The 25,186-nt window shown below is 43.5% G+C and overlaps 1 protein-coding gene and 1 non-coding gene across 4 annotated transcripts in view; both read right to left on the bottom strand.

Moving 5' to 3' along the window:
• The window catches only part of UPF3A (UPF3A regulator of nonsense mediated mRNA decay), a 178,857-nt gene that overhangs the window by 135,884 nt on the left and 17,787 nt on the right, over positions 1–25,186 (bottom strand). For all 3 annotated transcript variants that reach the window (XM_063953397.1, XM_063953396.1, XM_063953398.1), the window contains exon 3: positions 12,512–12,618. In XM_063953397.1, coding sequence (XP_063809467.1) covers positions 12,512–12,618 — 107 coding nt within the window. The remainder of the gene's footprint in view (positions 1–12,511; positions 12,619–25,186) is intronic.
• Positions 17,609–17,727, bottom strand: LOC135051758 (5S ribosomal RNA). Its single transcript, XR_010242213.1, has one exon. It is a non-coding gene; the product is annotated as a 5S ribosomal RNA (ribosomal RNA).

Raw genomic sequence — 25,186 nt, 5'->3', positions numbered from 1 at the left:
CGACAGGGCCGAAATTTGAACCTTAATGGACCCCAACTTGAGGCCCATTGACAATCCTGTTTGCAGGAAATGTAGGAATCGACCCAATTGAAATTCCTCCGTGGGGGCCTTCCTGGCCTCACACCACGCAACATATTTTCTCCAAATGCGGTGATAATGTTGTGCAGTCACCTCCTTCCTGGCTTTAACCAGTGTAGGAATGACCTCTTCTGGAATGCCTTTTTCCCTTAGAATTCGGCGTTCAACCGCCACGCCGTCAAACGCAGCCGCGGTAAGTCTTGGAATAGACACGGTCCCTGCTGAATCAGGTCCCGTCTTAGAGGTAGAGGCCACGGATTTTCCGTGAGCATCTCCTGAAGTTCCGGGTACCAAGTTCTTCTTGGCCAATCCGGAGCCACGAGTATCGTTCTTACTCCCCTTTGCCGTATAATTCTCAGTACTTTGGGTATGAGAGGCAGAGGAGGAAACACATACACTGACTGGAACACCCACGGTGTTACCAGAGCGTCCACAGCTATTGCCTGAGGGTCTCTTGACCTGGCGCAATACCTGTCCAGTTTTTTCTTGAGGCGTGTTGCCTTATAGGTAATTGTCTGCACTTAGTATAATATTAGGGCAATGGATATTGTCTGAATCAAAATATAATTCATTATAAATAGGCGATGTTACCATAGTGGACAGTATACTGGATATATATAGTAAGGAATAGATATGAAATAAGTTTGAATGTATGAGGTAATGTTTAGCTGATTTAAGAGATTAGGTTTGTGTATGTGTTTATATAGATATACTGTATATTTGTGTCTTACAGCAAGATGGTAAAAAATAGTGTAGGGAACAGGTTTATTCTGCTCTAGTCATAAATAAGGCCAGAGAGGTTACAGTAAGATCAAGAGTCATTGTAGAGAAAAGGTATTAGGCCATAAATGATAATAGGTATGTGACAGAGCTCTGTTGGTCATTGGAATTCACAGGTGTGCTTACAGTAGATCAGAATCTACTGGTTTGTCTATTGTCCAGTGAAGGTTAAAAGCTAGGGAGTATAAATTAACTACTATGAAAAGAGATCACATCCATTGATAAAACATTGTGTAACCGACCCCAGGAAAACTTGTCAATACAACAGAACTTTGGATGAAAAGACATTCCAGATTTTACAATACTATACTTGCTTAAGGCAGTGTGGACACCACACTTTTATGACACCATGCCTCCGTGAACAGGACACGACAGCCCAGTTCAATGTTTGTTTTATTACACCTTGGAATCTGACAAACCTATAATTACCTATTCCATTGGAAACTATGAGAATATGATAGTTTGAATTGGTAAAATATGAGATAAAAGGACCAGACTTGTAGTTAGGAGTTAGAAGGAAGAGGGAGAGGGAGAAGAAGAAGGAGAAGGAAGGAAGTCAGTCAGGAGGAGAAGTCATGGAGAACATGCAGAAGGAATGATTCTTGGGATGGCAATCTTTAACTTGCAAGTATACATTTTATGTTAGCAATTGAAACTGTTTGTGAAACTTATGTCATGTTGTTTTATGTTATGTAACGAAGGAAGCATATATAATTATAATTAGTATATATATCACTACTGTGTATATCTTATTCTGTACGATTTGATCTGCCTGTAAATAAAGAATCATATAAAAAGAGCGGTAATATTCAAGCTTGAACTCTCTTTAAGGAATCTTAACTTAATAACTTCATAAGTCATATGTATAAGGACTGCATATATGTATCAGCCAATTAGTTTGTAAGCCTGACATAATATATTTGCAGATATATATGATAAATGCATATTAATTGAAATATATCCATATATTAAATACCATATATGATATATTAAATATTAATATTCATAAATAAGATTCCATAAATCAATATTGGCGACCACGAATTGGACTTGTTATTACTGAATCTGATTATCTGATTTATAATATTTATGAGGAGTAGCAAATGCTATAAGCTGGCTACCAAATCTGCAGAATCACGGTGGGGATGTATCTATGAAAATTTATTACCATTGTGTAATGTCAATTTTGTATTCTGTATAACCTAGGATAAATGTGTTAGTGCAATATACGTTATTTTAACTAACATAATATCTATTAGGAAGCAGCACCAAAGGCTATAAGCCTGCTGGCAAAATACAAGATCACAGTGGAATAGGTTACAAATGAGAATAAAGAATTTAAAGGCCTAGAATAGAAAATGTGCACAGTGGAAAAGAGTATTTCCAAATAAATGTATAAATGTACCAGGTATTAGAGTTTAACCTTAAGACACCGGTCAATCTTAAGGAGAGGATACCTTCAGTACTAAAAACAAAGAATATATAAATTTAGCATTGAAATGTTAAAAATGCAAAAGTTTTCTGTAGCATTTAGAAAAATGCGCAGAACTGCGGCTCTAGAAGCCAAACAGAAATGTAAAGAAGAATCAGGTTCACGTCTTCGTAAGGCGTGCCTGACCATTAATGCAAAAATGCATTCGTTATTTAAGTCCCTTAAACAGAAAAATAAACAGAAAAAGTTTGGGGCAGAAGCGAAAAGCCTGACAGTTTGTAATCAAATTGTCAAGATCTCTGATGAAGAGATAACATCCAGCAAGCAAGCTGAGATAGAAACACCAAACAGGAATAGTGTTGAGGTATGTGAAACTCTGTACACAGAGTCTACAGGAGTCAGAAATGACTTAATCAGTCAAGATCCTAAAATTAAGGAAAGTTACATGTTGCAGGACTGCATCAATGTGCAGCGCATGGAGTCTGCTATGGTCACACAGACCACCAGCAGAACAGCCTCTGTGGTAAAGGAAGAAAGTAGCAATGTGCCGGATGTGTCTATCATCAGACAGCACATTAATGTAAAGGAGGTAGCAGCAATAGGAGATGTCCCCTATACTGTGTCTAGTAAGGGGGAAGATCATTGTAACTCAGATTATGAGTATTCTGCTGAATACACTCTCAGAGTTCCCAATGTAAATGAAGAATTTGTTATGCCCTTAGGCAAAGGTGAATTGTCAGCAGATTTAAACACTGATAGCAGCAGTACAGTGCACACAGGGGTGGGGAAGTTCCCCATGGTGAAAACTCCCATGGCAACCAGAGTTGCAAACCTTGAAATGTATTCACCTGGAAACATGTTTAAAGGGAAAATCCATGAAATTAATTCAGGAATGCATGTTTACAAACAAAGTTCCCAAACTTATGTAACCCCCACAGAGCACTCAGAGACTTCTAGTGATGGTGCAAATGTTTGCATGCTCTCAGAGAGACCACATGCAGAGTGTCATTCTGCAAACCACACACCAATTAACAATGACAAAAAGGATCACCAGGATGAAAATGTTTTTATGCCCTGGTGCCATAACCATTTTATTACAGGTGTGGAAAGACAGAAAGCCCTGGGACCTGCAATACATATTTGGCAAAGTTTAACAAGTTTCTCTCCCCACAAAAGTAGGTTTTTTTCAGAAGCTCCAAGATTCTTCCAAACTAAGGAGCCACACCAAGCAGCAAACGCTATGGTTAAAGACAGTCTGGGACCAGGCTGCATCACAAGGGAGTATGGTCACAAGTGAATACGGTAGTATCATTCCTTTACTTGTTAGATCCAATGAAGCCATTGTTTGCTTTGATGTTCAAACAGCCACAGTTTCCAAATTAAACCTGCATCATATCTGCAGCGACAATTGTGCTGTCATTGACACACAAGGTGACAGGAAAGATTGGCACAGGCCAGAAACAATTGTTTGTTTGTTATTCAATCGTTAAAAGACACATTTGTAAATTCTGTACCTGATAACATGCAGCAGATAGGACAGAATGCATAGCAAGCTATGTTAAATCACTGTATAAATATCTGTGATAGTCATTGTATGTATTTTTGTTTGATTCATAGTAATCCTGGCAACCTGTATACAGAATGGTGCAAGACTCCAAAAAGACTCCAATTTACAAGGGAAAAGGTCTTCATTAACCCTTTCATCGCTGCTATCCAGCAAAATCTACATAGCATCCCTAAAGACTGATATATGGACAAATCCTCAAGGAGTTTTCCAGTTTCACAAGAAAGGGGAAGGTTTTCATTAACCCTTTCATCACAAGTAATCATTACTTGTCTTTCAAACTACATGTACACTCCCACAACAGTGTACAGCACATCTCATCACTGTGATTATACAGAACTGTCTCATCCCTTCATATACCTTAATCACATATATGTAAACATTTGTCTGAGATATATTTTATATCATTGCATATATACCTTGTAAATATTTTATGTTTTTTTTATATATTACACAATAGATACTACCTATGCTTCCTTCGTAAAAGCTTCAAAAGTAATTAAATATCTAATACAGGATGGTATACCACGTTATAACAAATTGGGCCGAGATTATTAAGTGGGATGAATAATTCTCTTAATAAAGACTGTCACAAGTCTAAGATAATTATTTGTAGCATAACAGGGTCACTGTATATGCACATGGCTGCATATAAAATAATATTGGATGGAATTAGATATATTTAAAGCCATTCCTAAATGATATTTAATATCTGTTTGAAGCAAAATTATATTCATTTATTGTATTGATAGGATGTTACTATATACACATCAAAAGCATTTTAAATAATTATTAGTCAAAATATAGGTAGGATAGAAAACGCCTTTATATGGGTTAAACTGGTATAAGTTTATGTAAGATTGAGATGTATAAATAGGTACAAGGTAGAATAAGGAGATTTAAGACTGCATGGTAATTTATTCAGTGAGGAAATACAGAACAGAGTAGGTGTACTACTCACAGCCATTTGTGGTACTATTGCCCGAAGACAATTAAGACCTACTATTAACAAGCAAGGAAAGAAAAAAAAAAAAAAAAAAAAAAAAAAGACTGTTTCATATATGCCTGTTCTATTCAAAATCACAACCTGTTTGTGCAAAAGCAATATGGACACTGGTCACAACTGCGGCATTGGATAAACGCAAAGGAAACAGAACTGCTAAAGACTGTATAAAGACTATTACTATTACTGAGGGTCGTCACAAGTACTGAATGTTCAAGACACAGCACTCGACGTACACAGCCCTCTGCCTCAAACAGCGAAATGGCAAGCAAAGGAGCAGCTGCTACGAAGAATTCTACTTCTAGTAATGGTGCAAATGTTGCAAACGCAAGGCCATAATGCAAACGCAAGGCATCTCCAATTGCAAGCAAACCACGCAGATGACAGTCTTATCCCAGTAAATTGCTACATACAAGAACAGCAAAAATGTCCAAACGTACTGATCCAGATACAGAAAAAAGGTCTACAATTGGGCTATTGTATTCCAAATGTCTGTAGAAATTAGTTTTCCTCATGAATACTGAATAAAAACCTCAGTTTTGTCTGCTTTAGTTAAAAAGTAGAATAAGGTTAGGTAAGCTAAGAATTTTTAGAGATTTTTAAAATCATAATGGTTATTATTATTACACTTATGGTATATATTATGGTTACAACGAAAGTTATGTTTGAAGGAATATTTTGAAATGTATTTGGAAGCAATTACGCTAGTTTAATGTGTGGCCAATCAAAAGAATTTCTCATGGCCACAAGGGGGCGACTGTTGCCTTATAGGTAATTGTCTGCACTTAGTATAATATTAGGGCAATGGATATTGTCTGAATCAAAATATAATTCATTATAAATAGGCGATGTTACCATAGTGGACAGTATACTGGATATATATAGTAAGGAATAGATATGAAATAAGTTTGAATGTATGAGGTAATGTTTAGCTGATTTAAGAGATTAGGTTTGTGTATGTGTTTATATAGATATACTGTATATTTGTGTCTTACAGCAAGATGGTAAAAAATAGTGTAGGGAACAGGTTTATTCTGCTCTAGTCATAAATAAGGCCAGAGAGGTTACAGTAAGATCAAGAGTCATTGTAGAGAAAAGGTATTAGGCCATAAATGATAATAGGTATGTGACAGAGCTCTGTTGGTCATTGGAATTCACAGGTGTGCTTACAGTAGATCAGAATCTACTGGTTTGTCTATTGTCCAGTGAAGGTTAAAAGCTAGGGAGTATAAATTAACTACTATGAAAAGAGATCACATCCATTGATAAAACATTGTGTAACCGACCCCAGGAAAACTTGTCAATACAACAGAACTTTGGATGAAAAGACATTCCAGATTTTACAATACTATACTTGCTTAAGGCAGTGTGGACACCACACTTTTATGACACCATGCCTCCGTGAACAGGACACGACAGCCCAGTTCAATGTTTGTTTTATTACACCTTGGAATCTGACAAACCTATAATTACCTATTCCATTGGAAACTATGAGAATATGATAGTTTGAATTGGTAAAATATGAGATAAAAGGACCAGACTTGTAGTTAGGAGTTAGAAGGAAGAGGGAGAGGGAGAAGAAGAAGGAGAAGGAAGGAAGTCAGTCAGGAGGAGAAGTCATGGAGAACATGCAGAAGGAATGATTCTTGGGATGGCAATCTTTAACTTGCAAGTATACATTTTATGTTAGCAATTGAAACTGTTTGTGAAACTTATGTCATGTTGTTTTATGTTATGTAACGAAGGAAGCATATATAATTATAATTAGTATATATATCACTACTGTGTATATCTTATTCTGTACGATTTGATCTGCCTGTAAATAAAGAATCATATAAAAAGAGCGGTAATATTCAAGCTTGAACTCTCTTTAAGGAATCTTAACTTAATAACTTCATAAGTCATATGTATAAGGACTGCATATATGTATCAGCCAATTAGTTTGTAAGCCTGACATAATATATTTGCAGATATATATGATAAATGCATATTAATTGAAATATATCCATATATTAAATACCATATATGATATATTAAATATTAATATTCATAAATAAGATTCCATAAATCAATAGGCGAGACGCCATCATATCCACCTTTGGTTTTTCCCAACGGTTCAAAATCATGTGGAAGACTTCTGGATGAAGTCCCCACTCTCCCGGGTGTAGATCGTGTCTGCTGAGGAAGTCTGCTTCCCAGTTGTCCACTCCCGGAATGAACACTGCTGACAGTGCTATCACATGATCTTCCGCCCAGCGAAGAATCCTTGCAGCTTCTGCCATTGCTCTCCTGCTTCTTGTGCCGCCCTGTCTGTTTACGTGGGCGACTGCCGTGATGTTGTCCGACTGGATCAACACCGGCTGACCATGAAGCAGGGGTTTTGCCAGGCTTAGAGCATTGTAAATCGCTCTTAGCTCCAGTATATTTATGTGAAGAGACATCTCCAGGCTTGACCATACTCCCTGGAAGTTTCTTCCCTGTGTGACCGCTCCCCAGCCTCTCAGACTGGCATCCGTGGTCACCAGGACCCAGTCCTGTATGCCGAATCTGCGGCCTTCTAACAGATGAGCACTCTGCAACCACCACAGAAGAGACACCCTTGTCCGTGGCGATAAGGTTATCCGCTGATGCATCTGCAGATGCGATCCGGACCATTTGTCCAGCAGATCCCACTGAAAAGTTCGTGCGTGGAATCTGCCGAATGGGATTGCTTCGTAAGAAGCCACCATCTTTCCCAGGACTCTTGTGCATTGATGCACAGACACTTTTCCTGGTTTTAGGAGGTTCCTGACAAGTTCGGATAACTCCTTGGCTTTCTCTTCCGGAAGAAACACCTTTTTCTGAACCGTGTCCAGAATCATTCCCAGGAACAGCAGACGTGTTGTCGGGGTCAACTGAGATTTTGGAAAATTCAGAATCCACCCGTGTTGTTGCAGCACTACTTGGGTTAGTGCTACTCCGTCCTCCAGCTGTTCTCTGGACCTTGCCCTTATCAGGAGATCGTCCAAGTAAGGGATAATTAATACGCCTCTTCTTCGCAGAAGAATCATCATTTCGGCCATTACCTTGGTAAAGACCCGAGGTGCCGTGGACAATCCAAACGGCAGCGTCTGAAACTGATAATGACAGTTTTGCACCACGAACCTGAGGTACCCTTGATGTGAAGGGCAAATTGGGACATGCAGGTAAGCATCTTTTATGTCCAGGGACACCATAAAGTCCCCTTCTTCCAGATTCGCTATCACTGCTCTGAGTGATTCCATCTTGAACTTGAATTTTTGTATGTACAGGTTCAAAGATTTCAGATTTAGAATAGGTCTTACCGAGCCGTCCGGCTTCGGTACCACAAATAGCGTGGAGTAATACCCCTTTTCCTGTTGTAGGAGGGGTACCTTGACTATCACCTGCTGAGAAAACAGCTTGTGAATGGCTTCCAATACCGTTGCCCTGTCTGAGGGAGACGTTGGCAAAGCAGACTTTAGGAACCGGCGAGGGGGAGACTTCTCGAATTCCAACCTGTAACCCTGAGATACTACCTGCAGGATCCAGGGGTCCACCTGTGAGCAAGCCCACTGCGCGCTGAAATTCTTGAGTCGACCCCCCACCGTTCCCGAGTCCGCTTGTAAAGCCCCAGCGTCATGCTGAGGGCTTTGCAGAACCCGTGGAGGGCTTCTGTTCCTGGGAAGGAGCTGCTTGCTGCCCTCTCTTACCCTTTCCTCTGCCTCGGGGCAGATATGACTGTCCTTTTGCCCGCTTCTTATAGGACCGAAAGGACTGCGGCTGAAAAGACGGTGTCTTTTCTGTTGGGAGGGGGTCTGAGGTAAAAAGGTGGATTTCCCGGCAGTTGCCGTGGCCACCAAATCCGATAGACCGACGCCAAATAATTCCTCCCCTTATACGGCAATACTTCCATATGCCGTTTGGAATCCGCATCACCTGACCACTGTCGTGTCCATAAACTTCTTCTGGCAGATATGGACATCGCACTTACTCTCGATGCCAGAGTGCAAATATCCCTCTGAGCATCTCGCATATAAAGAAAAGCATCCTTTAATTGCTCTAAAGTCTGTAAAATACTGTCCCTATCCAGGGTATCAATATTTTCAGTCAGGGAATCCGACCAGACCACCCCAGCACTGCACATCCAGGCTGAGGCGATGGCTGGTCGCAGTATAACACCAGTATGTGTGTATATACTTTTTAGGGTAGTTTCCAGCCTCCTATCAGCTGGATCCTTGAGGGCGGCCGTATCAGGAGACGGTAACGCCACTTGTTTTGATAAGCGTGTGAGCGCCTTATCCACCTTAGGGGGTGTTTCCCAGAGCGCCCTAACCTCTGGCGGGAAAGGGTATAATGCCAATAACTTTTTTGAAATTAGCACTTTTCTATCTGGGTTAACCCACGCTTCATCACATACATCATTCAATTCCTCTGATTCAGGAAAAACTACAGGTAGTTTTTTCACCCCCCACATAATACCCCTTTTTGTGGTACTTGTAGTATCAGAGATATGCAAAGCCTCCTTCATTGCCGTGATCATATAACGTGTGGCCCTACTGGAAAATACGTTTGTTTCTTCACCGTCGACACTAGATTCAGTGTCCGTGTCTGGGTCTGTGTCGACCGACTGAGGTAAAGGGCGTTTTACAGCCCCTGACGGTGTCTGAGACGCCTGGGCAGGTACTAACTGGTTTTCCGGCCGTCTCATGTCGTCAACTGATTTTTGTAATGTGCTGACATTATCACGTAATTCCATAAACAAAGCCATCCATTCCGGTGTCGACTCCCTGGGGGGTGACATCACCATTACCGGCAATTGCTCTGCCTCCACACCAACATCGTCCTCATACATGTCGACACACACGTACCGACACCCAGCAGACACACAGGGAATGCTCTATTGAAGACAGGACCCCACTAGCCCTTTGGGGAGACAGAGGGAGAGTTTGCCAGCACACACCCAAGCGCTATAATATATATTGGAACAACCCTATATAAGTGTTGTATCCTTATAGCAGCTTAAATATAGTAATATCGCCAAAAAAAGTGCCCCCACTCTCTGTTTTACCCTGTTTCTGTAGTGCAGTGCAGGGGAGAGTCCTGGGAGCCTTCCTCACAGCGGAGCTGAGCAGGAAAATGGCGCTGTGTGCTGAGGAGAATAAGCCCCGCCCCCTATTTCGGCGGGCTCTTCTCCGGAGTTTGTGAGATCTGGCAGGGGTTAAATACATCCATATAGCCTCAAGGGCTATATGTGATGTATTTTTTAGCCATAAAAAGGTATTATACATTGCTGCCCAGGGCGCCCCCCCAGCGCCCTGCACCCTCCGTGAACGCTGTGTGAAGTGTGCTGACAACAATGGCGCACAGCTGCAGTGCTGTGCGCTACCTCAGGAAGACTGAAAAGTCTTCTGCCGCCTGCTTCTGGACCTCTTCCATCTTCGGCATCTGCAAGGGGGGTCGGCGGCGCGGCTCCGGGACCGGACTCCATGGCTGGGCCTGTGTTCGATCCCTCTGGAGCTAATGGTGTCCAGTAGCCTAAGAAGCCAATCCATCCTGCACGCAGGTGAGTTGACTTCTCTCCCCTAAGTCCCTCGATGCAGTGAGCCTGTTGCCAGCAGGACTCACTGAAAATAAAAAACCTAAAAACTTTTTCTAAGCAGCTCTTTAGGAGAGCCACCTAGATTGCACCCTGCTCGGACGGGCACAAAAACCTAACTGAGGCTTGGAGGAGGGTCATAGGGGGAGGAGCCAGTGCACACCACCTGATCCTAAAGCTTTATTTTATTTATTTTTTTGTGCCCTGTCTCCTGCGGAGCCGCTAATCCCCTTGGTCCTGACGGAGTCCCCAGCATCCACTAGGACGTTAGAGAAATAAATATTTAAAAAAGAAACTGAAGAAAACTCTCTGGAGCTTGCAGAGTGTGTATCCGCTCCTGAGGGCACTTTTTTTCTAAACTGCCTGTGGGAGGGGGCATAGAGGGGAAGAGCCAGCACGCCCAGTTAAAGAAATTAAAAAAGTGCACCGGCTTCTTTGTCCACCGTCTATACCCCATCGTACTAGATTCCCCCAACATTCCTTATGGATGCTAGAGAAATATATTTGTATCTGCTGGCAACATTGGTTTGGAGATAGAACAGGGGAACGGAGGGGGCACAGGCAGATAAGCTGGTTGGCAGTGCAATCTCATGAAATAAACACATTGCAGTGCAGGGGCAGTGCAGCCGAATGCTACAGTACGCGCCCTCTGCCTCCTCCTCTCTCCTGGTGGCCCCTCCCCCTAACAAGGCCAGCAGTTGAACCCATTACCTAAAAAGTGAAAACAGCACCGCACACTCAAAGGCCCTCATCAATAGAATAGAGGCTCATTACAGTTACAAAAGAATATAAAGAAGATATTATCCAATTAAGCAACAGGTAAGATTCAGATGTGATGGGTGTAGCTGAAGTGTATAAGGGGGTAAGTAATGTGGGGGTTTTATTATAAGTGTGGAGGTGTTAAGTGTCTGTTTGCAAACTGGTTTTGACTTGTAAATAACTGCCGCTTCAAAAATATGGGCATACTCGCCGGAATTCCTGCACAGCCTGCATCTCACAGGCTATTACATACACCCCTTAATGTTAGTTATTATGGTGTATAAAATGTAATGTAATGTTCAGATATGATTTACCAGTTGATTAATTTAGAGTTGATGTCCATGATATAAGGTATGCTTATGCCATACATGCGGCAGCAACGGAGAGGGTTATTCAGACCTGATCGCTGTTGTGCGAATTCGCAAGTCGGGCGATTATCGATTGACTGCGCATTCGTACGGATCGTAGTATGCATTCGCGAGGCTAAACAGTGAAAAAATTGTGACTTTTTTTATCACTAGCCATACGTCAGTTGATTGACAGCCGGCGTTTGGGGGTGGTAACTGCCCGTTTTCTGGGAGAGTCAGGAAAAATGCTGACGTGGCCAAGCGTTTTCAGGAAGGCTGTGTGTCGTCAGCTCCGGCCCTGATCAGCCTGATTCTATCACACTATAGGAGTAGGTCCAGGGCTACACACAAACTGCACAGACTGGAAAAATCATTCAATGGTGAGTGAGTTGCGAACGGATTTGCAGCTCACTGCCGAGATTTTCGCAAGGTGTACGTAGACTTGCACGGAGCAGACTTTCACTCTGTCTGGGCGGTGACTATCTGATTGCAGATCTCTGCAAATTTGCAGAGGAGCGATCAGGTCTGAATAACCCTCTAAATCATGTTTTCTAATAAGCATCCCTATGGGTCTGCTATATAGAGGCAAATTTAGAGTAAAATCACTCCGATTTAAGGTGCAAATGCAGCGTTCCAATGCCATTGCATAATACGTCATCGCTCTCAATTCTCCCCTTATTCAATTGTCCTATGTCAATTTTCATGTAGCCTCATACTGATTTATGATGTCACATTTTCACAGAGATGTGAAGAATTAAAAAAAATTAAATAAACTTTTATGTTTTACAAAGTCTGATTCAATGTTACAGAACCGAGTTTAAAAATACTAATCGTGTTTGATGCTATGTATATGTAATCAGAGTATTCACTTAAGGTACATACTGTTTGTATATTTTATTAAACTTCAAAATGTTTTTCAATTCAAAATCTGTACATAAAAAAAAATACTGACCTTTGTTGTCAATGAAGATAAATCCATCAAATCTATCTCTAAAAAGAAGAATGTCTTCAGGATTTCTAAAGTTAATGTAGGCTCTTGAGAAGAGATGTGGGTATAAGCTGCAAACAGAAAGAAAACGTCATTATCTTTAAGAAAGGAGAGAGTAAACATGATGGGGCTGATGCAGAGTCAGTCGTCAAATGGGCAAAAACTGCTGTAAAAAATTTTTTTATTAAAAAATTTCATAATTCCCTCCACATACAAAGCTTGAGATGCCTTCTGGTTGGCAACAGTAGGATGAATAAGCCAGTAAATGAACCCTACCAGTGAATGAACATTATCAGGTTTAAAATATTAAAGCAAGATTTAATTTTCTCAGATAATCATACCAATTGTCTAATTTTATGCTTTGAAGCTTTGAAGCCTTCTTATGATAGTTAGCTTCTGATTTCATCCTGAACTCACATGACTGGGTTGCAAATGGATTTAAGGTTCTGGTTTGAATGAGTCTGAACTGCTTTTCCGTCAAAATAATAAGGTAATGTACTGCCCAATTTGTACTAAAACAACAATTTACATTGTTTATACGTCAATACATGGGTAAAGTCTTTAAAATGGTAAAATCTGATATTCCAAGGTGAATGTCACAACTGAGGACTGAGGCTGACTTAGGGAAGCCTCAGTTGTAGGAGCTGGTGTAAAGGTGAACCGAGGAGGTAAGATTAGGTTCCTGGACATACAGGATGTTGAACACCATCAACCCGAAGGCGTGACCACAACAACGGAGTAAAATATAAAAGTCAGTTTATTGATTACACAGTATGTATCTTGGCAATGTGATATCTTCAACAATTAAGTGCAGAGAGAAATGCAGTACAGTTCCTGAGAATGCAGAAGGTATTTGAGACTGTGGCTATGCAGAACAAGATGACTAAAAGTCCTTGCCAAATTCCGGAGTTGAAAACTCCGTGCCACAGCTAACCGCTGTAATGAGGAACAAGTAAGTACTGTCCAGTAGGTGGTTGACAGAAGACTGGGATAGGCACTGATACACTGAGGTTGAAGAAATCAGGATTTTGGTACTTACCGATAAATCCCTTTCTCCGATTCCACAGGGGCCACTGGAGTGTAGTTACAATGGGGAGATAGTAGGTGGTATTGGTAGCTGGCACTTTAAAAATTCTCACACTGTGGCTAGCTCCTCCCCTACTATCTCCCCTCCAAGCCAGTCTACGTTAAACTGTGCCCGAGGAGAGCTGTAATAAACAAACCGTAAGGTAGAGGAGGTTAACGACGCCCTGTAAACCAGGCGAACACAAACTAAACCTGGAACAGAACCTGACAAAAAACCAGGCTAGCCTGAACCCAACAAGCAGTCATATGGTGATCTGCAATCGTTAATCAAACAAAAATCAGGAGAAACAGCGCTGGGCGGGCGTCCAGTGGCCCCTGTGGAATCGGAGAAAGGGATTTATCGGTAAGTACCAAAATCCTGATTTCTCCTTCATCCACTAGGGGCCACTGGAGTGTAGTTACAATGGGGACGTCCCAGAGCTCCCAAAAAACGGGTGGGAAAGCGCTGAGAGTCCTGTAAAAACTGCTCGGCCAAACAGTGATGCAGAGGCCGTAAAAGTGTCAAACTTGTAGAATTTGACAAAACGAATGTCGGTTTGACCAAGTAGCCGCCCGACAAAATATTCATGGAGACCCCGCGGGCGGCTGCCCACGAAGGTCTTACAATGCGCGTAAAGCGCGCTGAATTGGAAAACGGAGGTTCCCTAGTAACCGCCAAGAAGACTGTCTGATGATCAGATGTATCCAACTGTCCAGCATATGCTGGGGCCCCGGCTATTTAGTACGGGAGCATCGTCCAGAGCAAAGAAGAAAAAACACTTCATCGAATAGCCTGAGACCTCTGTAGAGAGAGTTGACGAGCCCTGACAACATTCAGAGAGGATTGAAAACCACTAGTGTCAGATTTATATGAAAAATGGACCTCCCCTCTGGAAGAAACGACCGCTGAGGCCGAAGCCGAGCCCGGGGAGTTGCCAATAGAGTACTCCCTGAACAAGAGGCCGAACTTACGGCCGCTAGGCTAATCTCATTTGGAAGAAAAGCGAAAAAGGCAGAGACCTAAAATTCCGGTCAGTGTGGTTTGAAGCGCAGCGGAGCAAAAAACCTCCCAGAGAAACCAAAGATGAATGGTAACTGGAAGAAGGGGGAAAAACCCCCTTTTATCTTCATTATGTTCCATAAAGTTTTCCCAAAGTGGCAAAAGCGAGAAGAGGTAATAGACTTCTGAAATCGGAGCCCAGTAGGCCTAACCGAACTAGGGAACTCCTCCCTTCTGAGGTCTCGTGAACAGTCACACGGGTAACCGAAACCAGTGTAAAATTGAACAAGGAGAAAAAAAAAAAGGAGCCTGTTGAAGTAGACAGTCCCGTCGAGGTAGGAGCCAAGGCTCCTCTACTGACAACAGGCGTATCTGTATCTTCAAGTCATGCGTGGCCCAACCAGCGCCACCGAGAGGACTAGCACGCATAATCCCCTCCTGTGTTACTGAACATGAAGTAGAAATAGAAAAGGAGGCAGGATAGAATAACCAGAAAACTCCCCGGAGCCCTGAGGGCCTCCACGGCTACTGCCGTCCGAGAGTAATAAAGGGTTAAAGAGTCAGTCAGAACGCCCTGAGGTCGATCCGAAATCTCCGCCCACAGCGGACCAGCTGACAAAACTCCGGGGCATGTTCCCTCACCCAGGAGTCTGACCTGGTGGCTTGATCTGGAAACAAGATTGTTGTCCCCCGTTCCGAGAGGAATGGAGGCGACCACTCATTACGTCGCAACTTGACTGAAGAAATAGAGTCTCTGGTGCCGAGGAATGAAAAAACCTCTGACGGACCGTGTTGAGAAACGTCTATGCGGAGCATAAATTGGATCTGTGTCGAATCAGAAGCTCGTGGATCCTCCGGATATTCAGAAGCCACCTAATGTACAGAGTGGGATAGTAGCAGTAAATTGTCCCATTAGGGAACCAACGTCACCCACTGCCCTTGAAAAAGAGTTATTCTGTTATCTTCCTAAACTCTGTGGGAGCGGAAGAGAGAAGAGTAAAGGACTTACAGTGAAAATGAGAATCCTGTTAAGGGGGAATCTGAGAAAAGCCTGTCCAACGGAAATCAGTAAACAGGCATCTCTGAAGACAAGGGACACGTAAAACTCCCTTTCTTGTTTAAACTAGCAATCACAGACTAAAAGGATTGTAAGGCCAGAATAGGCCTGTCCGAGCCACTTGGCTTCGGAACGTGAAAAGAAAACAAAGGCCTGAGAACTGTCCTAATTCAAATGATATGTGTAAAACAGGGATCAACACCCTTTGCGGTTAGAAACCTATGGAGCGCAGCCTGCAGTATGACTCTCTTGTCATCGTAAATCAGCCGACCCATGCCGAGGGACTCCTGAGACGGTTGTAACCGCCCAAGCCTTCTCCCATCGACCTGCGCCTACCCTGGGACCCTGCAGGTGTAATGGGTGTATAGGATGACATAAAATCAGACTGGACTGAGGATGTTGAACCTCTGCTTCAGCCTTTTTACCCTGAGAACCCCTGGCGACGAAGATATCACCCGTGTGGAGTCAAAAACCTGAAAGGGCACGAAACAATCTAAAGGGAAGACCAGTAAAGGTCTGTCTTGGAGCTGGGGCAGTAGTAGGAGAAATCAAAGTGGACCTACCTCCATTGGTTCAAGAAATCCTGCAGAAAGTTCCTTCCCCAGAACCATCTGCCCCGTAGGATTTCATGTTTACTTGTCACTGTCGCAGCCCCAGAGGTCGTCGGGTTAAGACAGCCCAAGCGAAGATGCAGGGTCCGAGTCTGTAGACATGGAGACCTCCAAGGAACATAAAGCAGAATCGTGATTCTGACCTGTATCAAAGTATCAATTGATCCTGATGCGAAGCATCCTGTAACCTAGAGGACAATTGTTCCCCAACCTACCTGCTCCGGATACGGTAGAACCATGCTGCCGCATATGTCGATGGATCCCTGAGCAAGGTTGCCTCAGGAAAACGGCGGCTTGATGGACCGGCGATACACCGAGGTGTATACCCTAGAGAGGTTCTGATACCATCTCCTGCCATCTGCGGGGAAAAGATAGGAAAACAAACCCTGTTTGATACCTGATATTGTGTATTCGGGTGTCTGTCGGCCGCCTACCGGAGCCTGCCCAGCTCATCCGAAACTGAACCAGTCGCTGTCATTTTCGTCAATGGCGTGGAACCCTGATGGACTTGACGTGTCCTCCTCCTTTACCTGCAGTATCAGATGAACTGCTGTATTATGTACCTGTATATTCTGAGACACTGGTTCAGATCCACAGAAAACAGACATCAGTAATGCATGGAATGTTAGCAAAGTTTCTTTTTGGAAAGGTGTGTTTGGTCCCGCTGTGATTTGATCCTGTGACCTTGGAAACCAAAGTCCAAGGGCTTACCTGATGAGCTATTGTCTGGTTAATAGTGACATTACCTGCATCATTGATCAAACAGGGGTGTGCAGGTGCGTGGAGGGCGAAGCAGATGGCTCCGCCGCATACTTCACACCTAAGAGGGAATTCTTCGACTATCCCAGGAGAGACAAACGAAAGGAGAAAAGGTGGGTTAAATAAACAGAGCCCTACGTAAGGTCTGCACTATAATGTGTAGTGACCGATACGATTAAAATAAACTTTCTGGAGCAGCGGAGACCTGAACCAGCAACGCTGCGCTGTGGGACAGGAGTCTTAGCCCTAGGCTATAGGAGTTCTCCTTAAAGTTTTGTTTGGATTCAAACCCCTGTTCAGATACCCGCTACTAGCGTACTGAGCCGCAGCGCTATTTGTCTGATGCCTTACACGCATTCCACAATTACAAATAGCATTAGTAACTAGTGACAACAAGGAATAATAAAGGGAAGGCAACACCCCGCCCTGTATTTAGTGTACCGCTAATTAAGGTGCACCAGATGTTTCTCTGAGGTTCCGCTGGCTTTTCAAAATGGTGACCAGCCTGTGAGAAAGATGGGGGAAAATGTTATGTGCAAGATGTTGTTATTAGAAAACATTGCGGAAGTAGCCTACAGCACCTGGTATTCCCAGGCGGTCTCCCATCCAAGTACTAACCGGGCCTGACCCTGCTTAGTTTCCGAGATCAGACGAGATCGGGCGTGTTCAGGGTGGTGTGGCCGTAGGCTTTTATCCCCTATATCTGGTATTTTATGGATTTATCTATATACATACCAACACGCACTTAAATATATATATCTATATATATACATGCACAAACATAACTATATATGTATATATACACACACACCGTAGGTAAATAAATACTGCACAGTAGATCCTTTTAATTATTATTGAGCTGAGTCCCAGCTACTGTAATAGAGCAGGTTCCCTGATTTGCAAGTAGGAAAATGCTGGGTAGAGGACTCTACTGCAGGAGGAATGTATCTATATTTCAGCAGCCTGAAGTATCGAAAAGTTACAAATCCCAGAGCTGTTGCCTAGCGACGGGGAGACCTGGGAGCCCGCTGAGTAAAGCGGGTTAACTGTTAATATACCTGGGACTTTATTTGTATTTGTCTCTGAGTATGCAAGATTAGCCCACTGGGCTATAGGAGACACTGCAAATATGAAGCCAGGTCTGTGCAGGGAGGAAATGGCCGCCAGAGTGAAACTCCTCTGGGCTATGCGATAAAATCTATATAGTGGATAACTGGATTAGTGCTGAGCCACTCTGACTATATCACATTCTCCTCAGCACCATGTGCATTAAACTCACATAAATGCCTATTACACTATAACAGTGGCCGGGGAGCGGAGAATGCTGAGCCCGCTGTACAGAGCAGGAGTTAGCTCCGCCCCCCGGCTATGGCGCCTTATTGCAAAACTAAGCGGGAAGCGAGCTGTACCCTCCGCTGGGCCTGCGAGTCACCGCCGGGGAGCGCTGAGCGCTGAGCCCGCTATACAGCGCTAGTAGAGCCCTGTATCTGCTAGCCGCCGCCGGGGAGTGTTGCGCTGAACAGAGCGCGAGTCGCCGCCTGGGAGCAGGGAGCGCTGAGCTCGCTCTACAGAGCGGGACTTAGCTCCGCCCCCTCCGTACAAGGCGCCAAATTTAAACATTGCTTTGCGCTCGAGCGGGATCCCTGTGCCGGCTCTGTGAGTCGCGCTGAGTGGGTGCGGGGGGTGCGGGGAGCTGGGGGAGCAGAGGGTTATCAGAATGACACACACCCGTTTTTCAGTCAGGGTTGTATAAACACATACTCAGCCTCCCCCAATCATCCTGTCTGTTTCTCCATGAGGAGGACAGGTAAGGATACAATAAAGTACATTACAGCCCCAGAGAGCCCTTCTGGAGTGGGTTGTACAACAATAAACAGATTGCTCTAAAAACATACATAGCCACCACAAATAAAGTATACTTCACTCACCACTGTGTTCTTGGTGGATCGGCCCCGACACACGCCGCACGCAGCGGCGTCCAGCCGGAATCTTCTGTGGTGGGGTGGTCCCGACACAAGCCGCACGCAGCGGTGTCCGACCATTTTTGATACTCACCGCTGCCATGCTGCCGGAATCTTCTGCTGGATGGAGTGGCCGCGACACGCGCCGCACGCAGCGGTGTCCGCCAACTCAGGAGAGCTCAGTGTCTCCCTCAGCCGGGGCCCATCCCTAGCCGCACGCAGCTGCGATGGGACCCCGCCGGCAGCTCCCACGGTGCAGACTGGCAGTGGCAGAGCTGCCAGTCTGTGAGTGTGTGTAAGAAAAATAAAATAATAAAGAAAAAAGAAGAAAATTCTTCAGCTAAACCCAAGTGAACCAGCTACCTCGGGCACTTAACTAAGACTGGCTTGGAGGGGAGATAGTAGGGGAGGAGCTAGCCACAGTGTGAGAATTTTTAAAGTGCCAGCTACCAATACCACCTACTATCTCCCCATTGTAACTACACTCCAGTGGCCCCTAGTGGATGAAGGAGAAATGTAATTAGAATTGCCAGAGATTACCGGACGGAACCGGTATGAAGAACGATGTGCTGAACTCACCGCTGGATGGTGAGCATCGATGAATACTGTGATCCGATGTTGTGTAGAAAGATATGCAGGGCGATATAGGAATACCGCTATGAGGAACGATATGCTGAACTCACCGCTTGAGCAAAAGTTTGATGGTGAGCATCGATAAATACTGTGATCCGATGTTGTGTAGAAGGATATGCAGGGCAGTATAGGAATACCGCTGGAGATGACATGAAGCACCACTGAAGGCAAATGGTGACACCAAGCACTGCTGGAAGCGATAGAACTCTGGAAGCTAGAAGCCAGTGACAACTGTACCATAGAAGCTAGTGAGCGATGCAGTAGATATTGGAAGTGGCAACGATACCAGAACACCGCTGGAAGCTGGGAGCAGAGTAGGTCCAAAGCTGAAAGCCGATGTCAGGATCGCATTAGATAGCCAGGAAGCAGAGCTGGAACACTGCGGGAGTCAGGCTGCACCGCAGGGTGGTTATTGGTGCCGGTCTCTTGGAGAAGCTGAATCACAGGAGCTGGAATACCTGGAAAGTCAAGCTGTAAGTTCACCAAACAGGAGAGATATGTATGCAAGGATTGACAACCAAAGCACTGTTGATTATCCAGCCCTGGAGCAGGATATTTATACCAGCTCGTGAGCAAGGATTGGCTGGATAATTAAGGCAGAGTCCAGACTGCAGCGGATAGGCTGAAAACAACATGAAAAACTGGAGGGAAAGTCTGTTTGTACTTTACATGTGGGAATCGGTAGTAATGGCGGTGGAGGCCGCGGAGGGCAGGAGACGCCATACTTTAAACAAATGAATATTTTGTATAATGTTGCCATGCCAGCGCTGCCGCGATCACTGAAGAGAACCTTGAGACACAGACATGCAGCGCGCTGCCCGCAGACAGCGCAGGTGGAATCCAGGCCTGGAACGCCAGGCCAGTCTCAGGAGGCACTTAGCAGGTAAATAATGGGGGCTAATAACCCGGATCGTGACAGTGAAAAACGATGTGGATTGTCTTGGATAAAGAGGAGGTTGTTCATTTACTGGATGACATCATCAGGTTTTTTCAGTAAATTAACACATTGTTTATTTATTGGGTTTTTACAGATTATTGTTGGTTTTTCCTAAAAATCAAGGTTTATTTTGGCTAATTTATACTAATTGGAATAAACATAACTAAAAACATAATATTGAATGTAGCCAGTAATTGAACACCATTTTTTTTATTGTGTTCAATGACTGCTTGATATCTGTTCATTTACTTGCTTGTATTTTCTAAGATGTTTGAAACTGTAATAGGCCTATTCCTTTTTTATAAACAGATGGATTTTGGGGACTAATATTCGGCCAAAGTCTACAAGCAGTTTAGGTACAGGAAGAAGCAGTGTCCGCTGCTTTGGAAGCTATTATAAGTGCCACTCTAGACCTGGGTACACACTATACGATGTAACAAAAGATGTAATGGTCATTCTAATGTCACTAAATCCCACAACGCATGATATTGGACCTTATTCAGCCATATTGCAGATTCTGCTAAAAAGCAATCTCTTCTGTAGCATGGTAGGGCCCACCTATCGCAGGGCAAGGCCACCCAGCATGCTAACTCCCACCCTGATGCTGTGATCGCAATCCGATTGAGATACAATCGCAATCGGATTGCAGTCGCAGCAATTGGCTGCGTATGCAGGCGGTCCACTGCCATTTTTTTCCATCGAAGTGGCTGCATGTGACATCACGCAGCCGCCCCGTATACGCCGACAACCCGCCCCCATTTTCCCCCTGCCGCCCCGCCCGCCTCCACTTGTCAATCAGGTAGAGGCGTTCACAGTCAATGTGACGCAATCACATTGGCTGGCCCGTGCACACACAGAATGGGACCTGCGCATGCGCAGTAGTGCCGGTACCAGGGATATTGCAGTTGTAATGTGACCTAAATAACCCCCATACAGCGTACACACTATGCAATCTTCCACACTGAGGGGGTAAGCAGTAAGCAAATGGGTGTCCGACGGAGCAATTGAATTGATGATCTGATCAGGCGCGAATGCACGGGGTGCCTACATTTCTGCTTGCAACTTCCTGAGGTGGTAAGCAGCAATGTGCGAAAAGTCCATGGTTTAGGCGCTCTAACAAGAATTCAGATGGGTTTAGTCGCTATACACAACTAAACCCAGTGCTTTGAGGTGACAAGCGTGATAATTAATGGGAACCCAAAACAACTGAATTGCTCTGTCAGCTCACACTAGTAGTAGTTACTGATGCGCTCAAAACAACAGAATTTTAAGCGAGAACCCAAATAAAGATAATATAAATGGAGGCCAATGCATTGTCAAAACTTTATATATTACTAGCTGGAGTACCCAGCATTGCCCGGGATATTAAGAATGTCTGTTTACAAAAATAAATGTAAATATGAAACACACAGTATAAATAACATTGTAGATAGCTGAATACCCGTACTTCGCTACAGGATGAGGATGGTAAATTAGAATGATAGTTGTTCGTTAATTTACGTTGGTTGGAGATCTAGTATATAGGCATATCTTGCTTCCCTGACGCACTTTGTGTAGTGGCCGGACCCGTTTTTGTTCCCCCAAGGGACACTGCTGTTCCCACTATACAACTCTCAATACAACTATACAACTGTGGCTTCCTGCTGCCTCCATTCCCCTCCTCACATCATGTCAGTGCCCCTGTGAAAGTATTGATTTATTTTTGGTTTCTTATATAGCATAGCACATTATGTATCTCCTGATATACACTGTGCTGCTGGGGGACCGTGCTACTTCCACTATATAACTCTCAGTGTGTGGGTTTGTGCTACCTGCATTCCCCTCCTCACATCATGTCACTGGCCCTGTCACATGCAGCCCTGTCATCACTGACATATCATGCATGTCCTGATATAGTCTGTGTTGCTGGCCCACCCATAGGGGTGCTAGTGGTGTGTTACATTCTGGGAACAAACACTGTGGGGGTAAGTCATATGTGTAGCAAGTTTGGTGTAAATTGCTCCAGGCATTCCAGAGTTATTCTGTCTGCTGAAAAACTCTGTGCTGCTGCCTCACCCCTAGGAGTGCTAGGGGTGTCTAACCCCCACAGTGTTTGTTCCCAGCTTGTAAGTCATATGTGTAGCAAGTTTGTTGTAAACTGGTCCAGGCATTCCAGAGTTATGCTGTCTTCTGAAATACTCTGTGCTGCTGTCCAACCCCTAGGGGTGTCTAACCCCAACAGAGTTTGTTCCCAGATTGTAAGGCATGTGTGTGCCAATTTTTGAGCATTTCTTATTGTTTTAGTTGCCTCGGCCATGTTTTAATATGCTCGTATGTAAAATTTCACGATCATAGCTTGAAAACTGTGGATTTGTATAGAAAGACAGAAGGACACATTTTCACTTTTATATAGTAGATTGACTATGTTATTGTAGAATATGAGGGAAAAGTTTTATCGTGGGAATAGTGAAAGAAAAATTCCATAGCCAAGTTGAAGTAACTAATACCTCTTTTACACCAAAATCTCGGATCGACCTGGGATTAGGAACACAGTTCCAATACAGGTCAGACCTGTGATTTACCCCATTTCTACTGCGGGGGCCGCCTCGTGATATTCCTGAGTCGGCACTGTTCACACTCTGGCAACTTCTGGGCTGCCCCCCAGCCTCCGTCTCTGTGCAGTGATTGGACTACGCACTCATGCGTGTGGCATCCATTCGCCTTCACCCCGGCACTGCTGTTGTCTGCATAGCAGGGCAGACAGCAGCGGAGACTGTGTGAGCCCTGGCCACCAACCTCCTGCCCGCTCGCAGGACGATGTGGTTGGAAGGTATGGGCTCTCCCATTTGCTTCAAACAGGTCCCTAGTCAGATTGCTTCAAACAGGTCCCTAGTCAGATGACACGGGTTACCCGTTTACACTGCCCCTCAAAATCGGTTCTACCCGTGTTCAACCTGGGTTGAGACTCGGATAGGATTGCCAGGTAAGTCGATCTGGGTTATTGTTATTGATGGCCAACCCGGGTTGACGCGGCAATAACCTGTTTTTTTTTTTGCTTGGTATAAAAGGGTATAAGTAAGCACCATGACCATGTCAAGTGTCACTTCTTGATAACAGCCCTAGAAAGAGGACAGGATATGGTACAACACTAACATGGTGAAGGAAAAAATAATTGCTCCAAATATACTGTAACTGGTTCAAGAGGATATCAATTATATAGTATTCCTGAAAGTTAAATGTAAGCAAAAAGATGCTTAATAGCATTTAAACATCAAATTATCTCATTCTTCAATTATAATTAATCTACTTAGTAGTATCTTGTACTTTGATATAACATCTATGTAAGCTAACATGTTGGCTTTATTTTATTAACATAGCTACAGTGTTCATTTACTGGCTTTGTGTATTCAGTCAGTGGTAATTTCTGCACCTCTCCTGTTTTTAGGTTGTAAGATTCTACCTCTTACCACAGTCTTTAGAACCACAATTTCTTCAAAAAGTAGATACATTTATGATGATGGTACATATCATAAAATGTATGTTGTATCTGCTACATACACCATCCCCTGAAACAGGAGAACTCCCTTAACTATTCGTTCATTGTCCAGATCCACCCTAGTATATTTGTTTCTCACCAGGCACATTCACAAAAACTTATGTCCCTCTAGCAATTTACTTTTTGTATAACAAATTGATTCACAATTAGGCATCAATTAAGCAATACCATGTGGTGTGCTAGGGCTGGCAGCAGTAGTTAATCATCCAACATTTGCAAGTTTCCCTTGACCACCTACAAATAATATTATGTTGCCAGGAACATATTCATTTTTCCCTGTCCGTATGTGCTCATATCTGCACAAATTCGCTTACTGTACTTGGCTTACATTATGATGTTTTCCCCCTATTCTGCCCATGAAGGTGCAGGCATGTATAAATGGTGGAATTACACAAATCTGTATGGGTGCAAAGAGGTGGATACACTACTCTGGGCATGCACAGTGTGTTTTCACACAAGATACACCACAAAGCTGCGTAGTACTCACTCTGCATCAGCCCCTATGTATACAGAAAACAGAATATTAAAGTACAAGTTTCACATTTTAAAAAAACAACTTCTACAGTGAGCAAAAAAAAAAGTAAAGCACAGCAATGACAAAATTGTTAGTAAAATAGCAACTCGGCGACATAGTTTAAAATAATAACAGAATTTTAAATATTTAAACAATTCCCTTTAGAAAAAAAAAAAGATTTCCATTTTTCAATTTGGCTACTTCTGCTGTCATGTCTCATTTCAGTCACAGATATTTGTGTCAATATAACCAGATCAGTGTCAATATAACCAGATCAAATTTCAGTGATTTTGACAGCTATCCTCTCATTGACTAATTTTCTATGACCATTCCTGTAATGGGCATGTTTTAAACCTTGGATATCTAAAGGTATCAGATCTTAGTGCTGGACGAGATGGATGAAGGTACCTGCATCTCGTTGGGAGATGTGTAGTCTAAATTCACCTTCACTGCGGATGGTGCATTTACTTACCTCCAGCTGCATCACTTTGGTAACTCCTTGCAATGTGTGGTGCCAAATCACTAACTAAATTCCTCTGAATCAGTTTGCTACCACAGACTCTTAAT

This window comes from Pseudophryne corroboree, chromosome 2 (assembly GCF_028390025.1).
Source record: "Pseudophryne corroboree isolate aPseCor3 chromosome 2, aPseCor3.hap2, whole genome shotgun sequence".
Taxonomy (NCBI): domain Eukaryota; kingdom Metazoa; phylum Chordata; class Amphibia; order Anura; family Myobatrachidae; genus Pseudophryne; species Pseudophryne corroboree.
Note: the sequence above shows the minus strand (reverse complement) of the source record. Positions and strands in the feature narration are given on the sequence as shown.